This window comes from Arvicola amphibius, chromosome 11 (assembly GCF_903992535.2).
Source record: "Arvicola amphibius chromosome 11, mArvAmp1.2, whole genome shotgun sequence".
Taxonomy (NCBI): Eukaryota; Metazoa; Chordata; class Mammalia; order Rodentia; family Cricetidae; genus Arvicola; species Arvicola amphibius.
Window position 1 is genome coordinate 88,462,940 of NC_052057.2, and position 13,296 is coordinate 88,476,235.

At 44.4% G+C, this 13,296-nt stretch overlaps 1 protein-coding gene across 2 annotated transcripts in view; it reads left to right on the forward strand.

Annotated features, from left to right (window-relative positions):
- The window catches only part of Rngtt (RNA guanylyltransferase and 5'-phosphatase), a 253,269-nt gene that overhangs the window by 51,762 nt on the left and 188,211 nt on the right, over positions 1-13,296 (forward strand). Inside the window, exon 1 of one of the 2 annotated variants that reach the window (XM_038346947.2) lies at positions 12,292-12,499. The exons of the other annotated variant lie outside the window; for it this stretch is intronic. Coding sequence (XP_038202875.1) covers positions 12,436-12,499 — 64 coding nt within the window. The 5' untranslated portion in view covers positions 12,292-12,435. Of the gene's footprint in view, positions 1-12,291; positions 12,500-13,296 lie in introns of those variants that run through there. 2 annotated transcript variants of the gene reach the window in all.

Consider the following 13,296-nt stretch of genomic DNA (forward strand, 5'->3'; position numbering starts at 1 on the left):
TCCTGTGTATAACAACGAGATTTTCACGAACATCGATCTTTTAGTAACGTTTCTTCAACACAGACAACTGGCTTTAAAAAAAAAAAAAAAGACTTGGTTAGTGAGAAAGAGGACTCAGTTGGGTCAAGGTGCTTGCTGCCAAGCCTGATGAACACTGGGACCTACAGAGCGGAGAACTGACTCCTGCAAGTTGTCCTGTCACACATATTGTTACACACGCACACACACACAAACACACACACACACACACACACACACACACGCACACACACGCACACACGTCAATAAAAGAAGTAAACAAGCCGGGAGGTGGTGGCGCACGCCTTTAATCCCAGCACTCAGGAGGCAGAGACAGGCAGATCTCTGTGAGTTCGAGACCAGCCTGGTCTACAAGAGCTAGCTCCAGGACAGGCTCTAAAAGCTGCAGAGAAACCCTGTCTCGAAAAAAAAAAAAAAAGAAGTAAACAGTTTAAAAAGATATTTTAAAACAAACCAAAAAAAAAACCCCTCATGTATATTGTTTTATCCTTATACTAAGTAAAACATTTATAGCTTGTGATGAGGTTTTATTGAAACGCTAATTCACGTGTTTTCCCACCGGGTTAGAACATTCCCCTTCAGAAAGCCACCCCCCAGCAATAAAACCATCTGTTAGGAGTGCTGGGTCTTGATACTCACAGAACTTGTTTTACTGCACGAGCACTGAATCTATCAGTAAAATTTGACCTATTATTTATTTACACTGGGTTCATGATCCTCAATCCTCTGGAATGGTTGAGTGAGCAGACGGCACGATGAGAAAACAAAACAAGTTAAAGCCTTTGGCTTTTTTGTAGCCTAAGAGACTTCTAAATCTCTGCCCCTTTTGGAAAACATTCATTATCTCCTTATAAAATAAGTACTCAGTGTCTTATAAAAGTTAATTTTAAATTAAATGAGCTGTATCAAAGGGAAGCCCACACTATTATAAGGGACTTTTAAATATAACTAAAATAGCAGTACCGGTCATAGTCTTTGCACAGGGAGCTCTAAGAGCTGAAAAAGCATCCGCCCCCAACCAAAGAGGAGATTTCATCAACCGAAACAAGAGACCGTGCATCCAAGATTCCCTTTGGCGGGAGAGAGAGGGTTCTCTCAGGCACCAACCAACAGCTGACTAGCCGGTGCCAGAGCAGCCGAACTTCAGGACATAGGCTCTCGGGTTTTACTTCTCGCCTCAAACTTGTTTTAGTTTCTTCTGAGAATATGACCACATAGACCTCAGAAGTGCTGGATGGCAATCATCTTCAACAATACCAACAACTAAGTGTGCCAAGTAACCAAATATTTCTAACTGTGTTTAGATACGTACGCTTGTCCAATCTACTTAGTATTTTGCTTGGTATCTGCCTAAGTGATAAAAATAATACTAATCTTGATTCTAGAAAAACTGTCAAGTGAGCATGATCTCCTCTCCTTCTGGTAATTGTATTTTTGCTATGACTGTTTGTTTATTTAGGACCCCATCACAAACCAGGTCTGGATCATGATTGCACATAGACTTGACCTGAGCCAGGAGGTTCTTCCATAACGGCTTTACCAGCGTGTCCTCTTTTTCAAAGACCTCTTCCCTGCCTATGACTTAAGTCTCATCTGTATCAGATTCAAGGAATAAGCTTTCCTAGTAATGGGGGCCTGGGACTAATATTCAGAATAACAAGTGCAAACTGAGACACTGGAGGAGGATCTTCGAACTAAGCCTCCCAGAAACAAGTTACACGTACCCTGAGCATGTCACAAAGGCTGACTAATTCAGTGGTTCTCACCCTGTGGGTCACGACCCCTTTGGCAAACTGCTATCTCCAAAAATATTTACATTATGATTCATAACAGTAACAAAATTACAGTTATGACTTAGTAAAGAAAATAATTTTATGGTTGGGGTCACCACAACATGAGGAGCTGTGTTAAAGGGTCATGGTGTTAGGAAGGTGGAGGGCCACTGCGCTAATTACACTTCAGTGTGTGTGGAATGGTTGGTTTTGAAGATCTAGAGCCAAATTGTCTCCATCTATCTTTTTTATAAATTGATTTTTATTGAGCTCTACATTTTTTCTCTGCTCCCCTCCCTGCCTCTCTCCTCCCCTTCAATCCTCTCCCATGGTTCCCATGCTCCCAATTTACTCAGGAGATCTTGTCTTTTTCTACTTCCCATGTAGATTAGATCCATGTATGTCTCTCTTAGAGTCCTCATTGTTGTCTAAATTCTCTGGGATTGTGATCTGTAGGCTGGTTTTCTTTGCTTTATGTTTAAAAACCACCTATGAGTGAGTACATATGATAATCGTCTTCTGGTCCTGGGTTACCCCACTCAATATGGTGTTTCCTAGCTCCATCCATTTGCCTGCAAATTTCAAGATGTAGTTATTTTTTTCTGCTGTGTAGTACTCCATTGTGTAAATGTACCATGTTTTTCTTATCCATTCTTTGGTCGAGGGGCATTTAGGTTGTTTCCAGGTTCTGGCTATGACAAGCAATGCTGCTATGAACATAGCTGAGCACATGTCTTTGTGGCACAATTGAGCACCCTTTGGATATATACCCAAAAGTGGTATTGCTGGGTCTTGAGGAAGGTTGTTTCCTAATTTTCTAAGAAATCGCCACACTGACATCCAAAGGGGCTGTATCAGTTTGCACTCCCACCAGCAATACAGGAGTGTTCCCCTTTCCCCACAACCTCTCCAGTAAGTTGTCATCAGAGTTTTTGATCTTGGCCATTCTTACAGGTGTAAGATGGAATCTCAGAGTTGTTTTGATTTGCATTTCTCTGATGACTAAGGATGCTGAGCATTTTCTTAAGTGTCTTTCAGTCATTTTAGATTCCTCTGTTGAGAATTCTCTGTTTAGGTCTGTACTCCACTTTTTTATTGGATTGTTTGTTCTTTTGATGACCAGTTTCTTGAGTTCTTTGTATATTTTGGAGATCAGACTGATGTGGGGTTAGTGAAGATCTTTTCCCATTCTGTAGGCTGTAGTTTTGTCTTATTGACCATGTCCTTTGCTTTACAGAAGCCTTTCAGTTTCAGGAGGTCCCATGATGGAGGAGAGTTATCTGTCTATGTTTCTTTCATTGGTTAATTAATAAAAAAAATTGCCTTGGCCCTTTAAGAGACAGAGGGCGTGGCAAGCCGCAGTACCTGTTTTTGACCTAGGAATGTTACAGCTTAGAGTCTTAAGTGCTTAGTGATGTAAAGGCGCAAATCAAACATGTTTCTCGACAGTAGAAAAATTACAGATTCACAATAGGACAGATTCAGACATAAAAGACTTTTAAATGAGTCACAGTGTTGGATGAATGTATGTAGGCTTGAGAGAGAGAGAGAAGAAGAAAATATAAAAAATAAAGTTAATGCCTAAAAAAAGGCTAAAGTCTTTAAAGAGACAGAATAAAGTAAAGTGATAGAATGAAAATAAGCCACGTAAAAATGGAAAATTCACAGAGAGTCTGGATTATGTATTTTATTGTGTTTTCTTTGAAATTTTTGACTGTAAAGGAGCTAAATACAGAGAGACATTTCATTATATGGGCTGCCAGGCTAGACCACAATGGACATCTTAATGGTATGACTTCAGGATTTGGATCTAAGAACATGATGCTTTGGAAAAGAGTGTCTTCTTTTGTTTTCACAGAGGACGAGACTCTGTGGATTGCTTCTATCCCAATATGGTATGATAGACCACGCCCTCCTGAAAGGTTGCTGTGAACCTCTTCAAAAAATTACTTCACTCAACTGCCAACTGAGAGGAACCTAGCACACAGGTTACACCATGAAAGACCTAAATAACAGCGCCCCCATTCAGCAGGAAGCAGTTTGGAGAGAAATTACTGCGCCCATTTTCCCAAATATTGTTTATAAATGTTCTTTTACATTTAAAGGGGGATATGATATAGAGATAAATGATTTGCAATGGTATGGATTTTAAGGTCAATTTGTTATATGTATATGTATTTCTGATCTTGATTAAGGTACTGTAATTGTGTAGTTCATTTAAAAATGTAATGTATAATTAGGAAATATAGGTTGTTAATGGATAATCATTGATAATAGTTAAGCTTGTAGTCATGTTATTAGATTTTCTAGATATGTAGAGATATATTTCAGTTAGATAGACATTCTTCATATCTTTCAAAGGCTACAGAATATGGCATTTAATGTTTTAATTACTTAGGGTTTTTCATGACAATGAGACACGTCTGCTCCTGGCAGCACCAATCTACTTCGAGAGGAAGATGAGCATCGAAGAGGCTACTTATGGAGTTTGTTAGCCATTTGGGCAAGAAACTGCTCTCGCCTGGACTGTTGCATAAACTGGACACAAGGAACTCACAGAAAGAGGACTGCTGAACTTGCCTAAAGGTGAGATGGTCTTTTGGGGTTCCTGATTCATGAAAGAGTCTGCGAGACGTTCTGCAGGACACAGCAGAAAGTGACTGAATTGTCTTTGGAATTTCCTGCTTCATGAAAATGTCTGCTGGACACTATGGGCCTGAAGGCTGAAGATGGATGTCCCAACGGTACAGAGAAACTTTAGGTGACTGTCCAGGCAGCGAGTTGTCTCTGTCATTTCTAGAGTTTGAAAGTTGCAAATGACTTGTTTACTTAGGTAATATTATATCCTTCTGGACTCCTTGATGGAGTTGAAGAATAAATAGATAGTTATAGATTTCCTTAGTTATGATAAAAGATAAAATAGATTTAAATATTGTAACTGTAATTTTTGCTTGATAACTGTTTTGTTATATGTAATTTTGCTTTGTTAAAGTTGAAGCCTTTCTTTTTTGTTTAAACAGAAAAAGGGGAAATGATGGAGGAGAGTATCTGTCTATGTTTCTTTCATTGGTTAATTAATAAAAAAAACTGCCTTGGCCCTTTAAGAGACAGAAAATTAGGTAGGTGGAGTAGACAGAACAGAATTGTGGGAACAAGGAAGTAGAGTTGGGGAGACGCTTCAGGCAGTCGCGATAGGAGTCTCCATGCTTCTCCTCTCCAAGATGGACGCAGGTTAAGATCTCTCCTGGTAAGCCACACCTCGTGGTGCTACACAGATACTAAATATGGGTTAAAGAAAGATGTAAAAAGCCGGGCGGTGGTGGCTCACGCCTTTAATCCCAGCACTCGGGAGGCAGAGGCAGGTGGATCTCTGTGAGTTCGAGGCCAGCCTGGTCTACAAGAGCTAGTTCCAGGACAGGCTCTAAAAAAGCTGCAGAGAAACCCTGTCTCGAAAAACTAGAAAAAGAAAAAAGAAAAAAAAAGAAAGATGTAAAAATTAACCAATAAGAGGCTACAGATAATGAGCCAGACAGTGTTTTAAAAGAATACAGTTTCCGTGTAATTATTTTGGGTGTAAAGCCAGCCGGCAGCCGGGTGGCGGGACGCAGCCCCGCTGCTTCACACTACAGTCCCATTTATTAATTGTTTCTCTCAGTGTCTGTGCTGCTGGGTTTATATTTAGGAAGTGGTTCCCGTGCCAATGCATTCAAGTGTACTTCCCATTTTCTCTTCTATAAGGTTCAGTGTGGCTGGCTTTATGTCGAGGTCTTTGATCCATTTGGACGTGAGTTTTGTGCATGGCAATAGATATGGATCTATTTTCATTCTTCTACATGTTGATATCCAGGTATGCCAGCACCATTTATTATATATGCTTTCTTTTTTCCATTTTATATTTTTTGCTTCTGTGTCAAAAATCAGGTGTTTGAAGGTGTGTGGATTAATATCCAGGTCTTTGATTTAGTTCCATTGGTCCTCCTGTCTGTTCTTATGCCAATACCAGGCAGTTTTCATTACTGTAGCTCTGTAGTAGTGTTTGAAGTCAGGGATTGTGATGTCTCCAGAAGTTCCTTTATTTTACAGGATTGTTTTGGCTATCCTGGGTTTTTTGCTTTTCCAAATGAAGTTGAGTACCGTTCTTTTGAGGTCTGTGAAGAATTTTGCTGGGATTTTGATGGGCATTGCATTAAATCTGTAGATTGCTTTTGGTAAAATTGCCCTTTTACTATGTTAATTCTACCTACCCAAGAGCATAGGAGATCTTTCCACTTTCTGGTGTCTTCTTCAATTTCTTTCTTCAAAGACTTAAAGTCATACAAGTCTTTCACTTGTTTGGTTAGAGTTACTGCAAGATAGTTTATGCTGTTTGTGGCTATTGTGAAGCGTGATGTTTCTCTGATTTCTTTCTCGGCCCATTTATCTCCATCTATCTTTAGATCCTTGAATAGTCAGCCATTCATTGCCCACCTCTGTGTCTGACCTAACATTTATGACTATCACAGGAAGCCTTTGGGGATATGCTAACCTAACCGCTTCCACTAACCAAAAAGCTAAAAATGTCATCTGATTTAAAAAAAAAAGTCATAGAAGCCTCTGAGGCCTGTGGCAAAGCTTTTCCCCCTTTGCTGTGATGGCTAACTTCAATTGCCAACTGGAGATATAGAACTGCCTAGAAGTCGGGCCTCTGGAAACACCTGTGGGGGTTATCCTGGTTAGGCTGGGGTGGTCAGACTACTGCCTACAAAGAGGAAAGTGAGCAGAGCGCCAGCTTGCTTTGCTCCGTTTCCTGATGCTGGATTCGCTGTGAGCCGCTGCGTCAAGCTCTCCATGCTGTGTCTCTCACGCCAAGCTGTGCTGTAGCTCTGAGCTGGAAGCCAAAGCCAAGCCTTTCCCTCTGCAATTGTTTCTGTCTTACCACAGCAGCAGGAACGCTGATACAGAGAGCTGAGGAACGGAGCTCTTGATGTGAAAAACAATACTATGCAGTTCTCAGGCCTGGGGACTGTGGCCAGAACACAGAACAGTTAGATACCTGGGGTAGAAAATAAGTAGAGATCAAGGGGTCATTTTGGTAGGTGCTTGGAAGATAAGAATATGGAGAGAGGATATAACACTATGGAAGCAGAACCTTTCACACAGCATCAGAACAATAGGGATGCTGTCGGGACTCATCAGAGGCTCCATCCTACAGAGATCAGAATTCATCTGAAAAAAGAAGTTCTAAATCGAAGGGGGTCCCTGCTCAGTGACGTGTTTCCCCAGAGTCAGTGCACAGTTTGGCACGACCCAAGGTGGGAGCACTGCCTGTGTTGGCATTCTTCTTGTAGATGATGGGAGGTGTCAGATTGAGGTGGTCCTGTCATCTTGACCAGCGGGTCATTCTTCAGTGACAGGGTACTTGGGGGGAAATGAGCTGAAGATGAGAAGATTAAAAAAAAGACAGGAAGCTTTAATCCCAGCACTCGGGAGGCAGAGGCAGGCGGATCTCTGAGATCGAGGCCAGCCTGGTCTACAAGAGCTAGATCCAGGACAGGCTCTAGAAACTACAGGGAAACCCTGTCTCAAAAAACCAAAAAAAAAAAAAAAAAAAAAAAAAAGACAGGAAGGTTTGGGGTTAGCAGGCTTTACATAAGCTGATGGTTTTTGCAAACGATTTATGAAGAAATACACCCCCTTACATACAGTTTGTAGGGGAGAAACAGGGGAAAGTTAGCAAGAAGCTACTCAAGCAATACTGTATGAAGGGCAACGTGGGATATCTCAATGGCATCAGTTTGAGCACAGAGCTTTGGGTGACTGGTAAATCCAGTCTCTTCAGGAGGAGAAGCCAAGTTCCCGGGTACTGAAACTTTAACTTCTTTGAGACCAAGTCTGCTCCTGCACCAAGGTCCTAGAATTCGGTTCCTTTAGTCCATCATTGGTGTTCTGGAGAAAACCTTGGGTGGCTCCAGCTCTCAACAGGCATGGAGTCCTGTTACATAGTTTCAGATCTCAGTGAGTTTGAGGCCAGCCTGGTCTACAAAGCGAGTTCCAGGACAGTCAGAGACGTTACACAAGAAACCCTGTTTAAGTGAGTTCCAGGACATTCAGAGATGTTACACAAGAAACCCTGTCTTTAAGTCCCCCCAACCCCCAACAACAACAACAACATCAACAAAACCCAAACTAAAAACAAACAAACACACAAAAAAACAAACAAAACGGAAGCTTTGTGAGGGCTGCTACCCAAATGACACTGAGGGAAGCCACGGGACCATTTTAGAGAAAACTAACCAAGCAGGTGATCTGCTGGGAAGAGAGGGCGGGAGAACAAGGAGAAGGAGAGTGTTGGGGCAGCTATAAAAGCTAAGTCTGGACAGGTCACCCAAAGGAAGTTCTTTATTTCCTACCATTAAGACCTGGGGCTCTGGCCATTGATGAATTTAAATGGAGTCTGGAGTCTCAGTAGTTTACCCTGAGACAATGCCTGGCTGCAGGAGGAACCACAGGCTGAGACTGCCTGACCCCTACCCAAGAACAGACCATTCAAAGGAAATGCCTGGCATTCCAACCTCTGTAGACAGGATCACCTACCAGCGCACCTCAACAGGACACCCCTAGACAGACATCAGCCAATCAGAGATCCTGAACCTCAGAGACCCCCTCACCCCCACCTTTACTACTACTATAAAAACCCAATTCTAATTGTGCTCAGGGCTCTCTGTTTATTCCAATATGTTGGACATGCGGAGAGTCCGAGTTTGCAAACTTGATTAAAATAAAGGCTCTTTGCTTTTACATAAGATACTTGATCTCCTTTGTTGGCTTTTGTGGGGACCCTGATGATTTGGGCATAACAGCAAAAAAGCAAGCAGCACTAAGGTTAGGCCATGGAGGTGAGCAAGCAGCTTCATGGGTCATGGCATGTGTGTGATGGACATTTGATGGGGAGACACAACACATGGGTCTATTCACTCCAGAAAGGGAACTCGCAACAGAGTAATGACCATACCGGTTTCCAACTTGGTGAGCCAATGAGGGTTTAATTTGGGTCCTTTTTTTTACTTTTTGTTTTTCAAGACAGGGGTTCTCTGTAGCTTTGGAGCCTGTCCTGGAGCTAGCTCTTGTAGACCAGGCTGGCCTTGAGCTCACAGAGATCTGCCTGCCTCTGCCTCCCGAGTGCTGGGATTGTGCGCCACCACACCTGGCTTTATTGGGGTTCTTAACGGGAGTGTAGGAGAGAGCTACTTACAAGGAGCAGGGCTAACTCTCCTCGTCACACAGCTGCAGGGCCAGAGAGCCTACCCTATGTGGGCGATGATTCAGGAAATCTACAACTCTGGAGCTTTCTATGTAGCTCACTACCTCTTTTTACCCCACTTTCCCCCTCTCAGTCCTAGTTTTCTCCTCTTTATTGGGCTGGGTAGCAGACCTCAGAAAGCTTCCAAGTTCCTGTTTTCACATCGCCCTGTGTTTGCCTCCTGAGGCTCAAGGGCCTTCCCCTTCTCCTGGGCGCAAACGTTTCAGTTTGGAGGGAATGTTGCAGGTTGTGAGGAACCTGCCTTACCAGAGGGGGCCTCACAGAGGGAATGAGATTGTCCATAATGTCCCCGCAAGCATGGGTAGGATTTTGGCCAATAATAAAAAGACAGAGAAAGAAAAGTTATGCCCTTCTGTAGGAACTCCTGCTCCCCCTTGCACAAGCTGGAAGACACCATCTGCCCCACTTTCCCCAACCCCACCTGTGCTGAGGAAACTCTGAATAAAGGAATAGCACCCAAGTGCCTACCCACGAATGTAGCTTTTGACCATACTTGGGCACAGTCCCAGCTCCTAGCTGGCGTATTCACTTCTCACCTAAGGGCTAAAGAACCTCCCTACCTTATCCTGGGCTCATAGTTTCTCACCTAAGGTCTAAAGAACCACCCTACCTTATCCTGGGCCTGTGGTTTCTCACCTAAGGGCTAAAGAACCTCCCTACCTTATCCTGGGCCAGTGGTTTCTCTGGCTCTGTTCCTTGGGACTGGTGAACCCACCCTGGAAACCATGCCCAATAAGCCTGCATTTATCTGTTTTAAATCTGGTCTGATCTGGCCTTTTGTGTTAGCAGAAACATATCATCTGCTTTTTAAAATTTAAACCACAGAAAGCAGAACGGAATTAGTGAAAATCTGTAAGTAACTCCATTGGGGGAAGGACTTGGGGTGTGTAAGTGCATTATCTCATTAAGGACATAATTATTCCTTCCAAATCCTTAGTCTTTAGACAAATTAGCTTGGGTCTGGGGTCATGTGACTGACAGACTTCCTTGGAGTAACTGTTAGCATCCTGGCATACCTGGCCTGGCACCTTGAGGGGACCTTGCAGAAAGGTCACCTGTGCCTCATGCCTGCACACAGGGCAGTATGCTGTCCCTTTAAAAGGTGAAACTACCTACTTCTACCTCCCTCTCCCTCTTCTCTTGGGCTGCTCCTATCCCTTGAGGTTGGTCTTTTCCTTCCCCTCTCTCCCTTTCCCACACCCTTCTCTTAATAAAACTTCCCACATAAGCGTGTCTGTCTCTCACCCACACAATCATTATCATTGACTCTAAAGGGAGGGAACAATAGTACAAAAGGATTATACATTTTGGGACAGATTATATATGTCTCTCTTCACCTAAGGCCAAAGGTAGAATTTAGATTCTATTCCTTTGAGCACGAGTGTTCTAGTTTTTTTTTTGTTTTGTTTTGTTTTGTTTTGTTTTTGTTTTGTTTTTCGAGACAGGGTTTCTCTGTGGCTTTGGAGCCTGTCCTGGAACTAGCTCTTGTAGACCAGGCTGGTCTCGAACTCACAGAGATCCGCCTGCCTCTGCCTCCCGAGTGCTGGGATTAAAGGCGTGTGCCACCATCGCCCGGCTTTTTTTTTTTTTTTTGTTTCCATAAATAAAACACTGGCTAAAAGCATCTTTGGGGAGGAAATGGTTTATCTGGCTTACTGGTTCATGAAGGAAACAAGGATAGGAACTCAACCAGGAACCTGAAGGCAGGAACTGAGCAAAGCCACTGAAGGACCGCTGCTTAATGGCTGGTATCCCTGGCTTGCTCAGCCAGCTTTTCTATACAGCCCAGCCAGTGGTTTTCAACCTGTGAATCATGAAACTCGTAACAAACCTGTATTCGCAAAAATATTTACATTATGATTCCTGACAGCAGCAAAATTACAGCAATGAAGTGGCAGCAAAAATAACGTCTGGGGTCACCACAGCATGAAGAACTGCATTATAAGGTAGCAGCATTAGGAAGGCTGAGACCCACTGCCTCACTTGGCTCAGGAATAGCACTGCCAACAGTGGGTTTGGGATTCTCCCATCAACTAGCAATCAAGAAAATGCCCAACAAACATGGTCACAGGCCAATCAATTCCCGGATTGAGGTTTCCTCTCCTAGGTGTGTCCTGTTGACAACTGAAGCTTTTACAAGGAGGAACCAGCTTGGCTCTAGTGGGCCACAGCCACAGTAAAGTCCTGCCGGCTCCATCTTTTCATACGGTGTTTTAAATCTCAAGAGGAAAACGCAAGGCTTCCAGGTCTACACTGACCTAGTAGTATTCAAGTGGTCAGTTTCTACCTCTCTGCCAATTACACATGATTACTGATCCCTTCGAGACAGAGACTTTCCAAAACTGCTAAATGTTTGCGATAGAGAAAACAAAATAAAAGATTAAACAACAACAAAACAACAAAAAACACATCAAAACTGCCTGTCCCAGAAATGACAAATTTTTCCCCCATCCTTTTTTTTTTTTTTTGAGATAGCATTTCTCTGTAGCTTTAGAGCCTGCCCGGGAATTAACTCTTGTAGACCAGGCTGGCCTCGAACTCTCAGAGGTCCACCTTCCTTTGCCTCCTGAGTGCTGGGATATAAAGGCTTGCGCCACCACCGCCCAGCTAAAACTGCCTGTCCCAGAAATAACAAAGTCTTAAGTACTAATTTTTGATGTTTCATGGGTCTTCTGGAGCATGTTCCCTAGCCCTCACCGAAAAAGAATTTCCTCATTTGTAATAACCTAGTCTCTGGTTTTAAGGACTTTCTGATCCCGGTAAGGGAGGATTCCCAAAGGCCGCTTCAAACCCAGATCCAGCAGTGACACCAAACTTGAGCTGTGATTAGGAGAAAAACACTTTCACGTGTCAAAGATACCCTTTTGAAAGTGACATGTCAGTCCATCGTGGGAGAGAAGCTTGGATTCTTTCTATCTGGTGGTTTCTCTTGTTTAGATGTGAAAAAAAAGGACGCGTGTCATTACTTTATGCACTGAGTCTAAACAGGCTTGGGCTTGGCAGACAGAGGCGGGAGCTTGAGAACAAGGGGGCGGGGCCGGAGGGGCGGGACCCGAGGGGCGGGGTCAGGTGGAACCGCCCCTCTACTTCGTGGCCGCTTCCAGCCACTCACCAGGGCGGGGCTTCCTCTTCGCTTGACCTCGGAAGGAAGGGGGCGGGCCCTTTGGGGCGGAAGTTGCGATGCATTGTGGGCTCGCCGGGAGCCTCGGAGTCGAGCCTGAATGAAAGTGGCGCGCCGCTGAGGAGCCGGGTGGGGTTGCCGGCGCTGGGGTCCGTGCCGCTCGCTCCGGAGCGGTCGGCTAGGTGGCGGTGTGCGGCGCCGACATGGCTTACAACAAGATCCCGCCGCGGTGGCTGAACTGTCCGCGGCGCGGCCAGCCGGTGGCAGGTACCGGGGACGGGGCTGCGGGCGGGTTCGAATCCCACTCCTCCAGCCGGGCCTGGGAACCGCGCGCTCGGCGGCGGCCAGTCCGGGCTCCCGCAGGGCTGGGGAGCGAGGACGGGAGGTGGACAGGAGGCTTCCGGAGCTTGGAGTTGGTGAACCTCTCTCTGGGGGATTTAGAGACTGGGTCTCGCTGTCTGGCGACGCTTGGAACGAGAACAGGAGCGGAGTGTGAGTCTTGAGATTGAGGAAGGCTTTAAGAGAAAGGAGCCTGCGAAGCGGGGGGAGTTTTGGTTTATCTTTGAAACGGCTTTTGTGGAATGTTTCCATCTTGAGTTTGACGTAGAGTAGCTTCGCTCTGGAACTTGGGAGCTGCTTTTTCTTGCTTCCAGAATACCTGGATCTTCTAGGCCCATGTCACTGCTTGACTGAGGGACAGGGACTTAACAGTGTACAGTTTGATATATTTGGACCACACACACATATGTCCCAGGGACTACACCTGAAATAGCTGAGACGCTGTTCTCTGAATTTGGGGAGACATTGCAGATGGTAGCCGTAAGGGACCACAGTTAACTAACAAAAAGGTTAGATAGTAGTTTGGAACTTTGTCGACTGGACCTAGGAGCCAAAAGCAGTTTTTACGCTAAAATTGAGGAAGGAATACTCAAACTGTTTACACTGGATTTACTCTGTTGTTTTGAGACAGGGTTTCTCTGTGTAGCTCTTGTAGACCAGGCTGGCCTCGAACTCACAGAGATCCGCCTGTCTCTGTCTCCGAGTGCTGGGAGGGCGTGCGCCAC